The 24,833-nt window shown below is 22.3% G+C and overlaps 1 protein-coding gene and 1 pseudogene across 1 annotated transcript; one reads left to right on the forward strand and one right to left on the reverse strand.

The window, feature by feature from the left end:
* The first annotated feature begins 4,306 nt into the window (after positions 1-4,306).
* Positions 4,307-4,690, forward strand: LOC149520080 (uncharacterized). The gene has a single exon (XM_089752561.1). The coding sequence runs from the start codon at positions 4,307-4,309 to the stop codon at positions 4,688-4,690; it is 384 nt and encodes a 127-aa protein (XP_089608687.1).
* Positions 4,691-7,676: 2,986 nt separating this feature from the next.
* LOC111298103 (plant UBX domain-containing protein 4 pseudogene) lies at positions 7,677-13,787 on the reverse strand (annotated as a pseudogene).
* Positions 13,788-24,833: the final 11,046 nt, after the last annotated feature.

Genomic DNA, 24,833 nt, shown 5'->3' on the forward strand with positions numbered 1-24,833 from the left:
TACTACAAAGGGTAGAGATTTATATCTTAAGCCTTAGAAAGAAATAAGATATGTTGTAATTTCAATTCAAGAATAGTGGATTGAAGCCTTGGTGTGGATAACCAAGAAGAGAGGACATAGGTACCTTGTGAAGAAGGATCAAACCTCTATAAATCATTGTGTTTGATTTCTCTATTCCTATCTCCTTACAATTTATTATTGTTTATATTTGATTTTAGGCTCATTAATTGTTATTGTTTGCATTATATTTTCATCAAAAGTGCTTATTGTTTTAATTTCCATTTAACTATATTGAAATCATTGTTTGGGCAGAATTTGGAGAAATCCAATTCACTCCCCCTTGGATCACCATTTCACCTAAAAAGCTAACAGTTCCAATCTTATGTTTAGTCATAAAATATTTGTTTTATATCTTACATGCTTATTTGGAATAAAATAATCTAAATTTCTTAACATTCAAAAAATTAATAATCAAAAGATTTGAAAAAATAAATTTGTTTATTGAACAAATTTAAATAGTTATGACTATTTAGACAATTAAACAGTTAATAATTTTAATTAAATTATTAATATAGAATTAATTAATAATAACTAATATTGATATTAATAATAAATACTATTAATATTTAGTTATAATAATATTAATATTATTATTTTAGGTATTAGGATAAGTTAATAATAAATTCTATTATTTGTAGTTTTTTCCTATAATATTTTATAAATATTTATAAATTATTAGTAATAAATATTTTAATTAATTACAATAACTGTTATATTATTCCAATTATTTAGCTATTGTTTTATGACAACTCAATTAAAAAACTTTTAATAAGTTTAAATTACAAAAGGTACGATTCAAATTTATTATCAAATTATTAATTTAGTATAATTTGAAATAAATAAATGTTCAAATTGTTATAACTAATTGAACTAGCATGGTAAATAGATTTATTTATTAAATCTATTATTAATTTTTGAAATATTAGTAAATTAATATTATTTTATTTCGGACAAACTTATATGAACAAAAACATTTGTTTTACGACAAAACAAAAGGTCATAACGATTTGAAATAGATAACTATTCATATAGCCTTAACTATTTGAATTGGTTTGGTAAACAAATTTATTTTTTAAATCTATTAGTTATTAAATTTCATAATATTACTAGATTAGTATTATTTTATTTTGAATAAGCTTGTATGAAGATAAATAATTATTTTATGACAAAACAAAAGGTTATAACGATTGAAAATATATAATTGTTCAAATAGTCATAACTATTTGAACTGATTCGATAAACAGATTTATTTTTTAAAACTATTTGAACTGATTCGATAAACAAATTTATTTTTTAAATCTCCTACTTATTAATTTTTCAAATATTAATAAATTAGTATTATTTCATTTTGAATAGGCTTGTGTGATGAAAAACAATTGTTTTATGAAAAAACAAAAGTTCATAATGATTTGAAATAGATAATTGTTTAAATGGCCATAATTATTTGAACTGATTCGATAAACTAATTTATGTTTTAAATCTCTAACTTATCAATTTTTATAATATTAATAAAGTAATATTATTTTATTTCAGATAAGCTTTTATGAACTGAAACAATTATTTTATGATAAAATATAAGGTCATAACGATTTTAAATAGATAATTGTTCAAATAGTAAAAAATATTTAAACTTGTTCGATAAATAGATTTTTTTCTAATTTCTTACTTAATAATTTTTTGAATGTTAATAAATTAGTATTATTTTATTTCAAATAAGCATGTATGAGTTGAAGCAATCATTTTATGACTAAAAAAAGGTCAAAACGATTTGAAATAGATAGTTGTTCTAATAGTCTTAACTATTTGAATTGATTCAGCAAACATATTTATTTTTTAAATCCTTACTTCTTAATGTTTAGAATATTATTAATTTAGTAATATTTAACTCTGAATAAGCTTGTTGAACAAAAATTAAATGTTTTAGGACAAAACAAAAATTATAACAATTAGAGATAGATAATTGTTCAAATAGTCATAACTATTTGAACTGGTTTGGTAAAGAGATTTAGTTTTTAAATCTCTTATTAATTTTCAAAATAGTAATAAAATAGTATTATTTTATTCTAAATAATATGAATAGAAATAATTGGTTTTACAACATTAATTTTTAAATAAATTTATTTTTAAAATTTTTACTTATTAATTTTTGAAACATTAATAAATTTATATTATTTTATTTGAAATAAGCTTGAATGAATAGAACTAATTGTTTTATGACAAAATAAAAAGGTTGTAATGTTTTGAAATAGATAATTATTAAGATAGTCATAATTATTTGAACTTGTTCGATAAATAACTTTATTTTTTTAATTCTCTTACTTTTTAATTTTTGAAATATTAATAAATTAGTATTATTTTATTTCAAATAAGCTAACATGAATTGAAACAATTGTTTTATTACAAAACAAAATGTTACAATGATGTGAAGTAGATAATTATTCAAATAGTCATAACTATTTGAACTTGTTTGGTAAATTTTTTTTTTTAAATCTTTTACTTATTAATTGTTGAAATATTAATAAATCAATATTATTTTAATCCAAATAAGCTTGTATAGAAGGAAACAATTGTTTTATGACAAAATTTTGTTCGATAAATAGATTTATTTTTTAAATCTTTTACTTATTAATTGTCTTAATATTAATAAATTTGTATTATTTTATTCGAAGTAAGCTTATATGAACAAATAAAATCATTATATGACAAACCAAAAGGTTATAGCGATTTCAAATCAATAATTGTTCAAATGGCCATAATTATTTAAACTTGTTCAGTAAATAAGACTAATTTATAATTAAATAATATTTAATTAGATATAACTTAAAAGATTATTCAAATTTTATAATTATTATAATATTGTAGTATATTATTTTAACTATTTATTCAAATATATATAAATATATATTTATTGATTTGAATAATTACTTGAAAAAATTAAACAATATAATATTTTTATTATAATTTTATAATTTTATTATAATATTATAATTATAATAGAACATTAATATATGTTAAATAATGTTTATAATATTAATAACTAATATTTTAAATCAATATTTGTATTTAATTAATTATTATTTATATTATTATAAATTTTTTAATAATTTAATCAATTAATATATATTATTACTTAAAATAATATTTATAATTACTAATATTATTAATATATATTATCATTATCTATTAGGATAGTTATTAGGAATAAAGTAATGCTAATTAAACTACTATTGTATTAATTTGTTACTCATAAAATAACTATAATTAACATTATAATTATAATTTAAAATATAACATTTAACTAATCAATAATTAATAAGTATCTCTTTTATTCTTTCTATAATATTAAAATACCAATAAATTAAGTATGTTTATTTAATTTATATTTAATTAATATAAACTTGTTTACTAAATTAAGTTTAAATAGTTTATTGTTATTGATTAATATAATATAATAAATATTATATAATTATAATTAAGGTTTAGGTATTTTAATATAAAATTAATATATCTATTTTATTTAATTCGATAACTAAACTAAGTAGAACAATTTATAATTATACTTAATAATATTATATTATTTAATTAAATCCTTTCTATAATATTAACTTATAGAATTATTTTCTAAATCTCTTATAATTTTTTGAAGTATTTATTTAATTAAAATAATGTCGTAATACTAATTTTAATTTTATTAATGTTCATTTAAATTTAATAATATTTAAAAATTTTTAATTGAATATTTTTAATATTCATATAAACTTGTTACTTAATTTTAAAAAAATAAATAGAGATCAATCATTTATATTATTGTAAATATTTGAAATAAATAATTGTTCAAATAGTTAAACTAATTGAACTGGTTTAGTAAACAAATTTATTTTTTAACTCTCTTACTTATTAATTTCAAAATATTAATAAATTAATATTATTTTATTTTGAACAAACTTATTTGAAAAAAAATTGTTTTATGAAGAAACAAAAGGTTATAATGATTTAAAATCGATAATTGTTCAAATAGTCATAATTATTTGAACTGGTTTGGCAAATGGAATTATTTTTTAAATCTCTTGTTGATTATTTTTGAAATATTAAAATAAATAAATATTATAGGGCATTCAACTGTAAGACCCCTCTTTTTGTTGGTGATAACTACTCATATTGGAAAACTAGGATGACGCTATTCATTTAAGCTAATAATTATGAAGTTTGGAGGGTCATTGTAAATGATCCTCAAATTCTAATGAAGATGGCGGATGGTAGAGAGGTAATCAAGCAAGAGAGTGAATGGGATGTCAATGATATAAAGATGGCTAAACTCAATGCCAAAGCAATGCATACACTCTTTTGTGTATTGAGGCCAAGTGAGTACAATAGAGTTTCTTTGTGTGAAAATGCAAAGAAAATTTGGAATAAGTTAGCTATCACTCATGAATATACAAATCAAGTGAAGGAGACAAAAATTGGCATGCTCACTCATGATTATGAGTTATTCAAGATGAAACTAGATGAAATCATTAGTGAGATATCAAACTACTTCACCGACATCATTAATGGCTTAAAGGCTCTTGGGAAGACTTACTCAAATATGGAGATGGTGAAGAAAATTCTCAATAGTCTACCAAAGAGCTAAGAAGCCAAAATGACAGCCATTGAAGAGTCAAAAGATCCTTACACACTATCTTTGGATGAACTAATGGGTTCTCTCCTTACCTATGAAATGAAGCTTAAAAGGGGACAAGAACCAAATCAAGAAAGGTGGCATTGCTCTTAAATCTACCTTTCAAGAATATGAAGAAAATCTTGGACAAAAAGAGGATGGTGAAAATGAAGAGATGGCTATGTTTGCAAAGAGATTCAAGAAGTTCATGAGGATGAATAAGTTCTCAAATAGAAGAAAAACACAAAGGGAGATGACTAAAAGAGAATCAAGTAGAAGAGAAAGGGATCAAATAATTTGCTATGAATGCAACAAATCGGGTCATATTAAATTTGATTGTCCTTTGTGGAAGAAGCAAAACATGACAAAGCCAAATAAGAAAGCAATAGAGCAACATAGAGTGATAGTAACTTTTTTGATGATGAATTAAATGAAGAAGAAATAGCCAATCTATGTCTCATGGTTCTTGATGAGCCCAAGGTAACCTTTAATCCATGTGATTTAAATTCATACATATTTGATGAACTATAAGATGCCTTTGATGAATTAGCCATAGAATTTAAGAACATGAACATAAAATATAAGAAAATGATCTCTAAGATGAAACTAGAAAATGAATCCTTGACTAAAGCAAAAGAAGACTTAGAAAAGAAAGTTAAGCTATTAAAGTTGAATATCAATGACTTAACTAAGAAAATGAAATTTTGCATAATTTATTTTCTAGATTTTATATGGGACATCAAAAGCTCAATGACATGCTTGAAACATGAAGAGCTTTCTTTGATAAAGATGGACTAGCCTATAATGGTGGCAATAAAGAGACTTATTTAAAGAATTTCCTTGTTAAGCCAAATGATTCATCTAGCATATGTGCACATTGTCATAGATTGGGTCATTCTATACAATATTGTTCCTTGAAGAAAATTATTTATAGAGGTAAGCTCATTAGGAGAGTGTGGATTCTAAAAGCAGTTAGCACATCTCAAGATGAGATTACTAAAATGAAGTGGATTCCAAAAGGCACAAAAATTATTAGTACTAACACTCAAGGACCCAAAAACATTTGGGTACCCAAAATAAAAATTTAATTGTGTTTTTGTAAGTGGATGAGCATTGCTACAAAGCCAATTCAAGCAAGAACAATCCATGGTACCTTGATAGTGGATGCTCAAAACACATGACTGAAGACAAAATTCTTTTTAAGGACTTGAAAGCTAAAAATTGATACGATGTTACATTTGGTGACAACTCTAAAGGTCAAATTGAATGGATTGGCTCCATTGGTAACAATTCCTCTACTGCTATTAAAAATGTTTTACTTTTAAAAGGTCTCAAGCATAACTTACTTAGTATTAGTCAATAATGTGATAAAGGACTTAAAGTTGTGTTTGAATCTATGTGCTATCAAGTGATTGATATCAAAACTAACAAACTTGTTTTTGTTGGACATCGTCAAGGAAATATTTATGTAGTGCATCTAGATGACCTATCCTATAAAAATGTTTGTTTTATGGCTCAAAAAGAAAATGAGAGTTGGATTTGGCATAGAAGGCTTCGACATGCAAGTATGCATGTAATTTCAAAACTTTCTCAAAATGATTTGGTTGTTAGTTTGCCAAAGTTGAAATATGAAAATGACAAGGTTTGTGATGCATGTGCTCAAGGGAAACATAGAAAAATTTCTTTCAAACCTAAGAATTGCATTTCAAGTACTATACCTCTTCAACTACTTTATATTAATCTTTTTAGCCCTACTAGAATAATGAGTCTTGGTGGAAAACAATATGGGTTTGTTATTGTTGATGATTGTACTAGATTCACATGGGTTCTCTTTTTGCATTCAAAGAATGAGGCTTTGGAAAAATTCATCACTTTTAGCAAACAAATACAAAATGAAAAAGGTTATTCAATTACTAGTATTAGAAATGATCATGAAAAGGAATTTGAAAAATCTTGGCTTTAATGTGTTTTGTAGTGAAAATGGTATTAGCCACAATTTTTCTACTCTTAGAACTCCTCAACAAAATGGGGTAGTAGAAAGGAAAAATAGAACTTTAAAAGAAATGGCTAGAACTGTGCTTTGTGAAAATAATTTACCTAGATATTTTTGGGCAGAAGCCATAAATACTTCTTGCTATATTATAAATAGAACTATGATTAGTGTCATAACGTCTAGATCCGGGGATCTATCGCTAGACATTGACTTTTAGGGAGTCGCCACCAATCTTTTTTATCTAGGTGCGATTGGCCACCTAAGGAATCTGTCCTTTCAGGGAACACCTAAGTTTAAGGGTCCCTAAAAGAATAGGTTCAGGTCTACAAACCAGAATAGGGTTCGGGAGTTCGGTTACGTGTGAGGAAGGTTATAGCACCCTCACAACGCCCATCAAAAGATGGTACCAGCTTAAATTTATGTTATCCAAAAGCCTTAAAATTTTACCAAGTAATTAATTATTGAAAATTTTTCTCAATTGACTCTAATACTTTTAGCAGAAAATTGAAAAAATTCCCTCACCTCAAGAGTATGCAAGAAAAAACTACTGTTTCACTTGCAGAGGGTCCGTCGTCGGATTAGTTAAAGAAAAATTAAAATCAAAATCAAAATAGGAAGGAAGGAAAGAATGATTGTTCTTGTGTGGGGAAAATTGATACTTTCAACTTTTCCCCAAAAATATTTTTTTGGAAATTTATTTTTAAGGAAAATTGATACTTTCAACTTTTCCTCAAAAATATTTTTTGGAAATTTATTTTTGAAACTTTGATTTCCAAGGAAAATTGATACTTTCAACTTTTCCTTAAAAATCCCTTTTTTTGAAAATTTATTTTTAAGGAAAATTGATACTTTCAACTTTTCCTCAAAAATCCTTTTTTTTTTTTGAAAATTTATTTTTAAGGAAAATTGATACTTTCAACTTTTCCCAAAAATATTTTTCTGAATTTATTTTAAGAAGACAAAAAAATAAAAAAATAAGAATAAAAATAAAAATAAAGATAAAGATAAAAATGGAATAAAATAAAAAAGTACTAAATAATTCTAGATATAGTCAATAGATAATAATAATAATAATAATAAATAAATAAAAATACTAAGACCCCTTCAAGAGCTTCCTTTCCTGAAACAGAGTCTGGCGGATCATCAACACAACCATAGGTCCACAGTGGTTCAATAGAAATTTCTCGGAAAGAATGTCTGGTTCCTCAAAACTGATACTTGCAAGATAATCAAAAAGCTTATCTCTATCCACTCTGCACAGAAAGGGAGAGCGATAAAGCTTTATCCATCCTTCTAGAGTTAGGAGCCATTCCAAGATTAGACCATGCCGACTTAAAGTGGTGGGCAACAAACAGCTAGATGCTAGATCTTCTTTCTTTACCACCACAATGGGATAAGGTTCGCTTTTGAGAAAAGTGATCAGGTCTCAAGGTCCAAAGGGCAAATGCCGGATTCTGGGGTGAAGATTACATTGGCAGTACAGAGAGAAGAAATTCTGGTCGTGATCTCTGTAGCAATATCCCGCAAAAGGGACAGAACTCCTGTACAAGATTGGCAGCCCATCTTTGACAACACTTGCAAAGCCATAAAGGAGTAGTAGGGCAAACCTGCATAGAAACAGCACAACTTGCTAACTCACGTTTCTGCCTAAATCCACCATTGCTCTCTAAACCCTTGTAAAAGTCAAATTCAGAGGAATCAAAAGGAACCAGTGCTGAACAATAGCTATATTCCTCTTCTGCCTGCCTCGTATATTTGGTTTGGGTTGGATCAGTTAGAAGTTTAGGAGGGAATTCCATTATCTGCAATTGATAATTTGTTGCACTCTTCGATCTAGATGCATTGATGAAGGAACGGATGTCATCAACTGTATGGTGGAAATTGCAGTGGGCTATCATGCGAGTGCCATCAGCCAACATAAGCTAAATTGAGGTTGATGGTAAAGTTTCATTTACAACCAATCCAGGAGAAGGGTTAGGACCAGTGTTGAGAGGAGTGGAACTGATAGTTGGTTCAGGAGCTGCCGAACTACTGCTGCTACCAAGAGTTCTTCCTACACCCTGAAATGCTATCTGTCGCTTCTTCTCTGGTTTAGGGCATTTCTCGTCCCTCTTTATTAGATTGACATGAACAGCAGACCTTCTATCAGCAAGTTCAAGCTCTTTAGGACACTCAGACTTTTTATGCTCGTTAAGAAAGGTGCATTTTCAGGGTCATCCAACCTCCTCAGAGGGCCATCATTTATAGTGAAACCATTGGTCTAGAAAATTATGTTGTGAATAACAGCCTCAGGCTGCTGGGGTGCAGAAGGTACAATTTCCCCTGAGAGTAATCTACCGATTCCAGTAAAACTTGTTGAACTTGATGATGAATGAAGACGTTCGAAAGGCCCTTCTACAGCTCCTAGTTGCCTAGCTTGATTGAAAATCTCATCTACATCATTATTCTTTGAAGGATCTTGAACAAGCATGCCACTTTTCTCGCCACCGGTGTAATACTCCTGGGGGCTATCGGAATCGCTGTCAAAATCGAGTCCATACCACCTGTTCAGATCCGAGAGTGTGCGTATGCCGCCGGTGCGACTGCTTGACGGCTTCGCAGGTTTCTTGTCAAGTGAGGTCGTGGGTTTTGTTTGATTCCGTTTTCTATGTTTTTTCCTATGATTCTCCCTAATCTCTGTACTCTTATTGCTTATCCCTCTCCTATTCGGATTCTCCTTCTCTATTTTTTTTTCTTCTCACCCGTATTCTTTTTCCTTCTGTTTTCTGTTCGTCCCCCCTCCAGCTTGTACATTTATTATTGATATATAGACCCATGCTGATAGAGTTTCAATTCAACTCCAATTAGTCACCCAATGCTAAAGATTAGCCACTAATCATGCTTTCTGATCATCATCGAACTTAATCTCAATCTTTCTTTTTTTTTAAAAAAATAATCAGATAATAAAAAAATGATAAATATGAAATAAAAAAATCTAAAATAAAAATGAATAAAAATCCATGCAACTGAGCTTGGATTAGTCTCAATTGACAAAGAATTCCGGACAAAATGGGGTGTCTACAATTAGACCAATTTTGAAGAAAACTCCCTATGAACATTTTAAAGGAAAAAGACCTAACATAAGTTACTTTCATCTTTTTAGCTTCAAATGTTTTGTTTTGAACAATGGAAAATATGTATTGGAAAATTTGATGCAACAAGTGATGAAAGGGTTTTCCTAGGATATTCGTTAAATTCAAAAGCTTATAGAGTTTTTAATAAAAGAACATTAGTGGTTGAAGAATCTATACATGTTATTTTTGATGAGTCTAACCCACCTCCGAGAAAGGTGCCTTTCGATGATGATGATGTAGGTATACTTCAAGAATGGATCAACGATGCACCTCATGACATTGAGAAGAACAATCAAAAGAAAGATGATGAGTTTTTAGAGGAGTCATAACATATAGAGAGAGAACCAAATCACCGTAGAGAAATGAGATATGTCAAAGATAATGAAATTATTGATGATCCAACTCAAGGGGTATGAATAAGATCTTCTTATAATGTGTGTAATTATGTTGCTTTTCTATCTCATATTGAACCCAAGAATATAGATGAAGCCTTCAAAAATGATCATTGGATATTAGCCATGCAAGAGGAATTGAACCAATTTGAAGAAGCCAGTGTGGAATCTTGTACCTAGGCCTAGTGATCATCCAATTATAGGCACTAAATGGGTTTTTAGGAATAAAATGGATGAGTATGGGAATGTTATTAGAAACAAAGCTAGATTGGTAGCTCAAGGGTATAGTTAAGAGGAAGAAATTGATTATGATGAAACCTATGCCCTGGTTGCAAGGTTAGAGGCCATTAGAATGTTGCTTGCATTTGCATGTTTTAAAAATTTCAAGCTTTTTCAAATGGATGTCAATAGTGCATTTCTTAATGGTTTTATAAATGAAGAAGTGTAGGTAGAGCAACCTCTCAATTTTGAAAATCCAAAATTTTCAAATCATGTTTATAAATTGACAAAAGCATTATATGGTTTAAAACAAGCACTTAGAGCTTGGTATGAAAAATTGTCAAATTTTTTAATTGAAAATGGTTTTAATAGAGGTAAGGTTGATACTACACTTTTTATTAAAACAAAAGGAAAGGACATTCTCATAGTGCAATTTTATGTTGATGATATCATATTCGATGCTACTAATGAAATTCTTTGTCAAGAATTTGCTAAGATTATGCAAGGTGAATTTGAAATGAGCATGATGGGAGAACTCACATTCTTCTTGGAACTACAAGTAAAGCAAACAAAAGATGGCACCTTCATCAATTAAGCCAAACACATCAAGGATTTGCTCATAAGGTTTGGATTGGAAAAATCAAAGCCTTGCTTAACACCAATGAGCACTTCAACAAAACTTGACAATGATGAAGAAGGTAAATGTGTTGACTCTAAATTATATAGGTCTATGATTGGTTCATTGCTATATCTTACTGCAAGTAAACCCGATATAATGTTTAGTGTATGCTTATGTGCTAGATTTCAATCATCACCTAGAGAAACACATTTATCTGCTATCAAAAGAATTTTTAGATACCTTAAAGACACCCTTAATTTAGGATTATGGTATCCAAAAGGTTCATCTTTTGCTTTACATGCCTATTCTGATGCGGATTTTGGTGGGTGCAAAATTGATAGAAAAAGCACTTTCAGTGCTTGTCAATTATTTGAAAATATGCTCATATCATGGTTTTTCAAGAAACAAAATAATGTTACTCATTCTACAATTGAAACCGAATATGTGGCGGTCGGAAGTTGTTGTGCTCAAGTTTTGTGGATTAGGCAACAATTAGAGGATTTTGGAATAACCATGGATCATATTCCCATTAAATGTGATAATACTAGTGCCATCAATCTCACTAAAAATCTAATTCAACACTCTAGAACCAAACATATTGAAATTAGGCATCATTTTATTGGAGATCATGTTCAAAATGGTGATATTGTGCTTGAATATATTGATACCTTGCATCAACTAGCTGATATCTTCACAAAACCTCTTGATAAGGATAGATTTTATGCAATTAGAGGTGAACTTGGTATGATGAATGCCTTTTGAAGTGAATCTCTTGATGTTATGATGAATTGTGCACTCTTGATTGATCAAATGTATGTTTTCTAAATTTTTTGTATGATGCATGTTTGAATGATCATATTGCATGGTTTTTAAATCTTTTTATTAAAAAAAAATGCTACAGTAAAAACCAATCGATCCCCTTTGGAATGGATCGATTGGTTCCTCTCCCTAGAGCCAAATTAAAAGGAAAACATAGAGGACTGATCAATCCCCCATGGGACAAGATTGATTATGTGTGCAACCAGTAGCGAAATTAAGTTGAAAACATGCAAAACTGATCGATCCCTTTCAAAACCAATCGATCAGTTCCATGCAAGAACCATAACCTATCGATCCTCCATCTTAGCTAATCGATCAGGTCATGCTTCTTTGGCATTATGCACGCCATTTTGGCATGATAAAATCAGGCCTTCTTCTACTTTGACCAATCATTTCAGTTTTCTTCTCCTATTCATCTTCTTCCCAAACTCATCGTCTCCAAACCCTAAGCATTCTTACCCATTTCTTACCCAAAATTGATCCTTCTTAGCAAAATATTTTGCAAATTTCTTCATTTCAACCTGATTTCTTACAAAATTTCTCTTTGAAACCCATCAAATCACACAAAAATTGATACATATCTTTTCTCACTCTAGAAAGTTGATTTACCATACTCACTCATACTTCTTTCCCTCTCTTACACATATCTTACTCCTCATCACCTACTATTGCCAATTTTCTCATCAATTTCACTTTAACCTACCTATTCATGGCTCCAAAAACCAAAGTAAGTACCGGTAGGAGGAATCCCCCAAGGAAGGCTTTAAGCTCATTAATGAAACCTTCCTTTAATCAAAATTTCACCAATCCAGATGCAAAGGAACGTCATGAAACGCATTTTGCACATAGAGAAGTGAAACATGGAAGGGTAATTTCACTTGAATTTCTCCAATATATAGAATTCCCTTACTTGCATGCTTTTGAAAGATTTGGATGGCTATATTACTTGTGCATGGATGGTTTGTTATTTAAGAATCTAGTGAAAGTATTTTATAGCAATGTTAGCTGTGTTCAAATTGAAGGATCCAATAGGTAATATCTTGATAGATTTAAGACATATGTTATGGGAAAAGAAATATTAGTTACCAAGCAAGTGCTAGTTGAAGCTTTCATGTTAGATGATAAGGGGGAAACTAATACTAAATGTGACATGGTGGAGCTTGTTCAAGATATTTTTAGAAATAACAATCTACAAGTTGCTTCCACTTAAGCATCTAGATTGTCAATGCATGATAGGTTGCTACATCTCAATGTCACTTATGTGTTGGCACCTTTTGGCACACAATACTCCACCACTATAAAGGAAGATTATTGGTAGATGTACAGGATAAAGCATGAATAAAAACCAAAATTGATGCATTCCATCTTCAATGATTTGATGAGGATAGTGTAGAATAGGGATTACACCTTGGTATATGGGTTTGCCATAAGTAATTTTTTGAGGTATTTGGAAGTCAATACTAAAAGAGATAAGAAGATGGTGTTCAATGACCTATTTAGTGTTCTTGGGGCTCCTACTTTGCATAGCATGGGGTATGTTCAAAATACAACAAGATTATGGGTTAAAAAGTTTGATATTAAGGCTGCACAAGAAGAGAGAGAAGAGCAAGAACCTTTAGATATGCCTAAACATCAAGGAGAACCCTCTACCCCACCATTTAATACTCAAGAAGTCTTAGAAATGCTTTTGAATTAAATGAATAGTCTTCATTCGGTAGTTGAGACTATGAACACTTGCTTGGAACATTTGGAAGAAATTTAAAATGAGCTGGTTGCCCAAGTTCTTCATATTTGAGCTGATATTGAGCAAATAAGGTTACACAACAGCACATGGGGTAGGCTTTTCCTCACTCTCCTCATCCCCATCAATATCCTCATTCTCCACCTCCTCCTCAATGAAATCTCTTAGTGCCATCCCTCATGTTTTTCCATATATTTCTATGTTGTAAATCTATCTTTGCATTATCATTTGAAAACTTTGGTACTTGATATCTATATTAATGAAATTTATATTTCATTTTCATATAGCTTGTGGTATTATAGCATGTGACATTGATGTGTTGTTTGATGATTGATATGAACTTAAGTGGCCTTGAATTGATTGTTCTTTCATTTTGCTTTACTTTTTTTTTTTTTGCTATGACAAACAGGGGGAGAAATAATGGTATGAAAAATTGCCTTGATGATCTTAATGATATTGATGGTTTTGGTGACATTAGTTTTGTTCTTAGTTACCTTAAAATTTATGCTTAAATTCAAGGGGAGCTTGTTTTTCAAAAGGAAAAATGGTTTTAAGCAAAATTTTCACTTGGTTTGTCATATCAAAAAGGAGAAGATTGTTGACCTTGAATTTGATTAAGAGTTTTGATTTGACAAAACAAAAATTTTGCCTAACTTGAATCAATCTCTTCTTAGCTTAAATTGAACAATTTTCCACCCTTCTATGATGCCAAAATTCATATGAGAACCAAAACAAGTCAAATTCTTGAAACAAAACCTGATTAGTACATGTTTTGATAGAAGGGATCGATCTCCTCCTTACCATATCGATCCCCTAGCAAAACGGATCGATCCTTTTTTCTTCCAAAAGCAAAATTTGTGAAGTTTTGGCAAAAACCAATCGATCCCCTCCTTGTAAGGATCGATTAGTTAGGGTTTCAAGCTTACTTGATCGATCCCTTCTTAAAAGGATCAATCACTTTTTTATACAGAATGATCTCCTCGCTCAATGTTCTAGAAAAAGGATCGATCCCTCTCTTGAAAGGATCGATCAGTTTTGAAACAGAATGCTTTTCATGTTTAAAAATCCAGAAAAGGGATTGATCCCTCCACATAGGGGATCGATCACCTAAAGAAGGGATCGATCAGGTGCATTACCTAATCAATCGAGTAAGGTGATTCAAGCATAAATTCGTGCCTTCTCTAGCCTGAACCAATCGATCCCCTAAAGGAGGGGATCGATCCCTTGAGTCCCAAAAACTCCCAACGGCTATATTTTGTCTGAAATTTTTACAAGTTTGAGGCATTAATGCTCTCAACTTCTTTCTACCTATAAATGAAGCCTTCAACTGTAAAACAAGAGTAGAAAAAGCCAAGAGAACTTATTACTATTCACCTACCAATTTGCTTAAGCATTCAAAGCTATTCAAAGAAAGAAAAGTGCAAAAAATTCTATTCATATAAGTTTTTCTCTATTTCCTTATCTATACTGTTGTGTATTTCAAATTAGCAAACACCCAGCCTTTGAGAGGTTCTTATAGTTTGCAAAATACTTCAGAAACTTTGTGTTGTAAGTTTGTGAGCTTAAGGGACAGTTTAACCCTTAAAAGTGTGTAGTGTGGATTGTGTCGTATCCTTCAAACTCATAGTGGACTGAACTCCTTGGCAAGAGAGGCTAAGGGAGAAGACGTAGGTGCCTAAAGAAAGGGCCGAACCTCTATAAATCTTGGTGTCAAATTCTCTATCCCTATCTCTTGTTTACTTTCAATTATTGTGTTTATTTGCTTGGATAATTTGTTTAGCTAAATTTGTGCTTATTGAATATTGTTGTTGAAAATTTTATTATAACCAATTCACCCTCTCTTGGTTTATTCCAAGTCTCTGAGCTAACATTATTAATAATTGGTTATTGATTATTAAACCATTATAATTATTATATTATCTATCATATTTATTATAAATTTATATATATTATATTTATTATAATATAATTATAAAAATTATATTTTATAATCTATTTTTGGATAAATTTATATTTCATATAAATATTATTAATTAATTAATAATACTAATAGATTATGGTTCAATTATTAATTATTAATAGATACATTTATTAATAATTTATAATTATTAAATATTATTAAATTATAATTATAATAATAAATTGATAAATTATAAAAATATTATTTATCTAAAATATTAATAACCTCTTAAATTATAATATATTTAATATAAATTATTTAATTATTATAACTATGTTAATAAATTATTTTAGTTTATGTATTTAAATTATTATAATTTATCAATTTAATATTAAACAATATAATTATAATTTAATAATTTATTATTAAATTAATTAATTATAAAATTAGTATATTAATTGATTAATTTAATATTAAATCTATTTTGATTATATTATTGATAATGCTTTAATCAAAAGTAATAATGTTAATTAGAGTAGTAAATTAATTATAATATTAAGTTTATAAGTTAATAGTTAATGATACTCAAATTAATACATGATTATTGTTAATAATAATTATCATAAGATTTAAAAAATAAATCTATTTAATTTATAATCTCTAATTAATTATTTAATTATTTAATTTTAATAAATTATTGCTATAAATAATATATGATAATTAATTATAATTAATTAAAGATTACAAATTAAATATAATAGTAACAAATAGTTATAGTTAATTCTAATAATTTAAAATATTGAATTGATATTAATTATTAGAATAAATTATTATATATTAATAATTATGTATTAGATTTATTTTAATAATATTATAATAATATTAATAATTAATAAATTATTGAAAAATTATTAATTAATTTTATGATATTAATTTTATTAACGTAAATCACATTATTGTTAATATTATTATTAATTTAATTTAAATTATTTTAAATTAATATTATATTTAAATTTTGAATGTTATATATAAGGGGTTATTCCCGTATATATAATTCTATTATTTGTAATAGATAATATTATTAATAAGAATTTATTAATCATTTATTATAATTATTAATAAGTATTTATTATAGATACTATAATATCTATATAATATTTAATTAAATTTTTAACTACAATTTATATTATTAATAGTATTTATATTATTAAATATTAGTTATTTAAATGTTTAATATTTGGATAATAATATTATAAATAAATAATAAATTTATTATATTTTATTAATTATTTATTTAATAAGTAAGAATTTTTATCCTTAAATCTTATATAAGTGTATCATATTAATAATAAATATTACTATGAGTAATTATTAATAATTGTCCAATCTGTAATTGTTAAAATTTAAAATATTTAAAATATTAATATTGTAAAAATTAATCAAAGATAAAATAAATATTTTTAAATCTCTTTCATATTAAAACAAATAATGATTTGAAATAAATAATTATTGAAATTGTAAAAAGTATTTGAAATGGTTTAGTAAGCAAAATTACTTTTTAAATGTTTTATGAATTTATTTTCTAAATATTAATAAATTAATATTTTTTATTTCAAACAAATAATATTTTATTTCAAACAAACTTATATTAACAAAAATAATTATTTTATATTATGAATAATAAAAATAAAAATAATATTAATATATTAACTTATAATTTTTATATTATATTCAAATAATATAATGTTTGAATTATTTATTATAATATTATAATAATACAATATAATTTATTAAATTATTAAATTATAACTTTATAATATATTAGTCTTATATTATAGAATTTAATTACAATAAATTATATATTTAATTAATTATATTATAATAGAATATTATAACATTAATAATTATTAGTAAATAATATATTAATATATTATTTAATAACTTATATATTTTAAATTTTTATTATAATTGAGATATTATTATACTTTATTAAGTTATTATTATATATAAAAATATTACTATTATTAATAAAGTATAGGTTATAACCAAATCAGATCAAATAATTATGGCCTAAGACAGTTATAATATATTATAATGTATGTTATAGCTATAACATTATATTTAATTTTCTTAATTTATAAATTAATTTATAATTTATATTATAATTGTATTAAAATTTATAATAGTTTTATGAATAATAACTTAAATATAAATAGTATTATATACTATTTATTATATAAATTATTTTATAATTAAAATTTTATTTATTATAATGTACATTATAATAATTGTTCTAATAGTCTTAACCATTTAAAATACTATTTAATGTTTAATTAAATTGTTTATAATAATAATATAATAATTAACATAAATTATGGTAAATAATTAACATAAATTATGATAAATAATTTAATACTATTTATATTAAAATAGTTATGACTATTTAAACAATTCTATACTTCAAATCATTATAAACCTTTTGTTAAGTCATAAAATAATTATTTCTGTTCATACAAGCTTATTCAAAATAAAACAATACTAATCTAATAATATTCCAAAAATTAGTAACTAAGGGATTTAAAAAATAAATTTGTTTACCAAACCAATTCAAATAGTTAAGACTATATGAACAATTATCTATTTCAAATCATTATGACCTTTTGTCTTGTCATAAAATAATTTTCTCAATTCATACTAGCTTATTTGAAATAAAATAAAATTTGGAATTTGATTAACAATGATTAAATAGTAGATAATTATTCAAATAATATTACCTTTTTTTTACTTATTATTAAAATATTAGTATTATTAAATTAATAATAAAAATTTATATAACAACTATTCAATAAGCCATAAGCTTATTAATTAATAATAAATATCCAATAATAATCCTTAATTAATATTATATGTAGTTATTTATTTGTTAAATATTTTAACAAATAATAATTATTAGATTATTAATACAATAATCTACTTTATTATATAATAATAATTAGCTTATTATTATAATTCTTAGTTATAATTAATTGAATGGTTATATAATTGTTGATTATATGAATTAATTATATAATACAAATAGTTATTATTAAGATATGAAAATATTCTTAAGCACATATCAAAAAACAACATGCATTACAAACTATTATAATGAATAATTTATATTTAATATAATACTAATTTATTATTTTAAATTAATAATTTAAATAAAAATTATATTATAATTTATATATAATAATAACTAGTAAATATATAAGATATATTAATTATTTTATCTATTTTAATAATATCTATATAATAATAATACTAATTGAATAATATAATTTATTATTATAATAAGTAAATATTTAATAATATTTATAAATATTATCTTTAACTAAAATATAATAAATTTTAATTTATAATTAAAAAATAAATTTGTTTGCCGAACTAGCTCAAATAGTTAAGAGTGTATGAATAATTATCTATTTCAAGTCATTTTTTTATCATAAAATAATTTTTTTCAAATCACGTTAGCATTTGCAGAATAAAATAAAATGAATTTATTAATATTTCAAAAATTAATATGTAAGAGATTTAAAAAATGATTTTGTTTACCTAACCAGTTCAAATAATTATGACTATTTGAACAATTATCTATTTCAAATTATTATTCTCCTTTGTCATAAAACAAATGTTTTTGTTCATATAAGTTTGTTTGGAATAAAATAATACTAATCTATTGATATTTCAAAAATTAATAAGAGATTTAAAAAATAAATTTGCTCATCAAACCAGTTAAATAGTTATGACTACTTGAACAATTATTTATTTCAAATCGTTACAACTTTTTAATAATTATTAATAAATTAATAATAAATAATTTATATAAACAAAAGTAATTAATATAACTATAACAATATATATGTTAATTATAATTATAAATTAAAAGATTATGTTTAATTATATCAATTATATTTATCAAATATAAATAAATAAATAAATAATAAATAATAATTAATTGATTTTATAATTTGGTAAAATCAAATAGTCATAATTATTTGAATTGGTTATATAATTTAACTATTTTATTAATTACTAATAAATATAAGTTATTTATATTTATTAGATATAACTTATTCTAAAAATAAATTCAAAAGTAATATATATTATAACAAAATCCTCACTCGCACAAATTATAAAATTATAAAACTTATTATAATTAATTATATTAAATAAAATTAGTTATTGAAAATATTAATTATTAATTTATAATCGTTATAAGCAAAAATAATTCAAATATTATATATTAATTATATTAATAACTAATTAATATTAATTATTATAAATAAATATTATAATGTTAGTTACTATATAACTAATTAATATAATTTCAAACTGTTATAAATAAAATATATAATATAATTCTATTTGAAATAGTTATAATTTCAAATATTCAATAATTATTAAATTATTATAATAAATAATAATATAGTTAAATAATTATTATTAATGATAAATATATTTATTAAAATTATCATAATAATTAAATATTTATATAATAATATAAAATAATAAGTTATTTTATATTATTATTTAATATATTTAATAAATTAAGCTATTAGATATATTCTGTTACTATTATATTTATATATATTTATATAATTAAATTATTAAATATTCAAATGTTAATTAAAAAATTGTTTCTATTTAATGGCCATAATCATTAGTATTTTACAAATACTAGGAGACTTATATTATATGATCTAGAAATGACTATTTGCTTATTATAATTATATTAATAAGTAAGTATTAGTTTAACTAAGTTAATAATAAATATAAAATATAACAATAAAATTGTTATAACAAAATTGAATAATACAAAACTTATTAATTATTATTATTTAAACCAATTAATTAAATATTATATTACAGATAATATTGTACTAATAATTTAAAATTATTATAATTAATAATTGTATTAACAATTAGAATAAGTTAAATATTTATAATTATTATTATATTATATATTAAAATTACCATTGATAAACAACAGTAGAATATATAATATTAAAATACCTATTATGAATATAAATTATATTCATTAATATTAATGAATGATTAAGTTTTTATATAGTATTGGTAATAATAGTTATTACTAGTTATAAATTATTAGAATATAATTATTTATCTCAATTATTTAATTTATAATTATTATAATTACTAGCAATAATTGATTTTAGTTAATTATAACAAAATCTAATCATAATCAATTTATACAAGCTTAATATTGTAATAGATAATAATATTAATTATAATTATTCTAAATATAAATTTTATTAATATAAATTTTAAATTTAATTAATTTGAAATAAAATAATTTGATTAGATTTAGATAAACAAAATAAAGATCATTATGATTTGAGATAGATAATTATTATTCATAATTTTATAAGATTTAGTAATTTTTAATTAACAATATATATTAAATAATAAAAATAAATCTGTTTACATATAATTTTTTCTTATTGTATAATAAATTAATAGTGAATTATATTAAATTATTATTAATAATAATAGCTTATTATTAATTTTATATTTAATAATTTAATATAATTGATATTATTATTTGTAATTAAATTATTAATTAAAATACTATTAATTATTATTAATTATTTAGTGTTAATTATATAACTAATTTTATAATTAACTCTTTATTATAACTTCATATTTAATTAATAATTTAATTACAAATAATAATATCAATATTAGGTATAATTAATCAAATAAATAATTGTACAGCTATCACTTAGATGTCCTAATTTATTTAAATTATTTTAAATTATTATATTTATTAATAATAAATTATAATACTATAACTTAATTTATAGTTATAACGATTATAAATATAATTTATAAATTATGACATAATTAAAAAAATATTATTAATCAGTTAAAACAATAAACTATTTGTAATATTTAAATATTAGTTATTTAATAATTAAATTTATAATATGATATATTACTAAATAAATTATTTTATTATTTTATTATTAATAATTATATTAATTTACTTCATATATTAATATTAATAATATTATTAATAGTTAATTAGATATTAGTTTAATAATAATATATAAAATAATTAGTTTATAACATTAATATAATATAATTAATTTTATAATTAATTAACTATTAATTATATTAAATTTATATATAAAATTTATAAATTTATTAGTATTAGTTATTATATAAATACTAATATTCTTAATTAATCTAATAAAATAATATTAATTATATTATAAATAAATTAATAGTTAATAATTTATTATATAAATTTATAAATCTCTTACTTATTTAGTATTAATTATAATTAAGTTTTGAATATATTAAAGATATATTCATTATATAAAACATATTTACTATTAATATGACTAAATAAAGAATTATTAATAATTTATTAAATAAATTTAATATAATTAAAATGATTATTATTTCAAATAAGCAATTTAGATTAAACGGGTTCATCAATAATAGAATTACTTATAATTATTAGTACACTTAATATAATATAATACTTTAATTATTAAATATTTGTAGTAATTATAATTATTAATTACTTATAATTTATTACTTATAATTATAATATAAATATATTAATAATATTATTATTAGATAATTAAACTGTTATATTAATAATTAATTTTTAAATTAATTATACTTCTTATTTAATTATATTATTAATTTAATAAATAAATTAAATGTGCGAATAATTAAAACTAAATATAATTAAATTAATTGTTTTGTCATAAAAAATTTATATTAATTAAATAAAATAATATTATATTTATTAATAAATATTGTTTCATATTATTGATAAATTATGTATATAGATACTTTAACTTTATTTATTACATAAATATTATTTATATGACAAATCATATTTACTTAATAATTAATATTTAACTTCATTAATTCAATGATATATTATAATTAATTAATATAAATTATAACAATTGGTTATTAATATAATTATGTTATTATTTAAATAATTTTAAATTATTTATATTTATTATAATTATTTTAAAATAAATTTATAATAATAATATTATAAGTTAAATATCTATATATATAAATAATAGATATTATTCAATAGATATTAATGTTAATATAATAAACAATTTTTTATCATATGACTAATATTATTGTTTGTTAAATAAATATTAACATTAATAATAATGTTAACAAATATTTGTAATATTAATTAATTATATATTATAACAACATTTTAATTAATATTAAAATATGAGTAATATTTTAATATTTAATAATATTATTATAAATTTATCTTATAATAATTAAAATATATTGTTATTAATAAATTTATTGTTATCATTATTGAAACATAATTATTTATATAATTATATTTATAATTACAATTAAATTAAAATTTTTTAATTTATGTTAAATTAATAAAGAATATATTATTAATTTATAGTATTAAATTTAATAAATTATTTAATAGATTATATATTATTATTATTCATAAAACTAATTATTGTAGTATGAATAATTAACTTAATATAATTAATATAATATTTCATAAATGGTTAAATTAGTTTAATAATACTAATTTTATTCCAAATAAGCTTGTATGAACTGAAATAATTATTTTATGACTAAATAAAAGGATATAATGATTTGAAATAGATAATTATTTTGATAGTCTTAACTATTTGAGCTAGTTCGACTAACATATTTATTTTTAAATCTCTTATTAATTTTTGAAATATTATTAAATTAGTATCATTTTAATCCGAATAAGCTTATATGAAAGGAAACAATTGTTGTATGACAAAATAAAGTTCATTATGATTTGAGATAAATAATTGTTCAAATAGTCATAACTATTTGAACTGGTTTAGTAAATAGATTTAGTTTTAAATCTCTTATTAATTTTTAAAATATTAATAAATAAAAATTATTTTATTTTGAATAATTCTGTATGAACAGAAACAATTGTTTTATGATAAATTATTAAATATAATTAATTTAATTAAATTAAATATTTAATAATAAAAATTTCTTATTATTATGCTATTAATTAATTATCTTAATTCTTTTAATTATGATATTTAATTAATAATATATTAATAATTTTAATTTAATTAAATATTTATATTAATATTTAAATGTTAATATAAATTAATATTAATATTATTAATTTAAATTAATTTATAATAAATTATATATTTGTTTAATATATTATACAAATTAAGTTAACAAATAACTATTTGAATTATATTAATAAATATATAAATTAATATAATTATAACCTTATTAAATATTATGGATTATAATTATTAGTTAATATAGAGATTATAATATTAATAATTTATTATCTAATAAATTATTATTAGTTATTTTAATAATGATTAATAAAATTGGATTATTTTAATCCAAATAAGCTTGTACGAACAAAATAATTATATTAATATATAATTTAATATATTTAACATTAAAACTATTAAATAAATTCTATTATTTGTAGTTAATATTTATTAATCATGATTATAATAATTTATAAATATAATTATTAAATATAGATTAAAACAATTTATTATTTATAAATAATATTGTAATTAGTACTATTTAGTTATAGTTAAATTTTTATTATAATAATTATTTAACAAATAAATCTATTACTATGACTGTCTAATAATTGTGATATCACAATTAATTATTGTGAATTAATTTATTAATATTCCAAAATTAATAAGTGATTTAAAAAGTGAATCTGTTTACCACAATAATTATACTATTATAACCAATTGTTTGTTACATAAATTATTAGTGATAATATATTCTATTAATATATTAGGTATCAGTTTAATTATCCAATTAATAAATATAAATATGATATAAAAATTATATGAATAATATTATATAACTAAATATCAAACTCAATTTATAATATTTAAATATATAATAATTATATATATAATTATTATAATATCTTATAACAAATTAATAAATTATTAATATAATATTAATTATTAAAGCAATTATATTTAATATATGTTATAAAATTAATTAATGATTAGTTCTAATCCAATAATTACAATTTTAATAACTAGTTATACAAATTAATTACAATTATTGATTAAGGTTCATTGAATAATTATCTGAATATATTTATAAATTATAATAAATTAATATAATAATTTTATCTGTTCAAATAATTAATTTATTATAACTTATTATTATATTATATTTAACTATAATTATAATTAAAGTATTACTATAATACTAATTATTAATAATGATATTATTACTATAATTAA

Source organism: Durio zibethinus, chromosome 2 (assembly GCF_047325235.1).
Source record: "Durio zibethinus cultivar Kanyao isolate XHJ-2024 chromosome 2, ASM4732523v1, whole genome shotgun sequence".
In the NCBI taxonomy this organism is placed as follows: domain Eukaryota; kingdom Viridiplantae; phylum Streptophyta; class Magnoliopsida; order Malvales; family Malvaceae; genus Durio; species Durio zibethinus.

Coding starts and splice junctions, on each gene's coding strand:
- LOC149520080 (XM_089752561.1), top strand. CDS start 4,307: ATGGCGGATGGTAGAGAGGTAATCAAGCAAGAGAGTGAATGGGATGTC.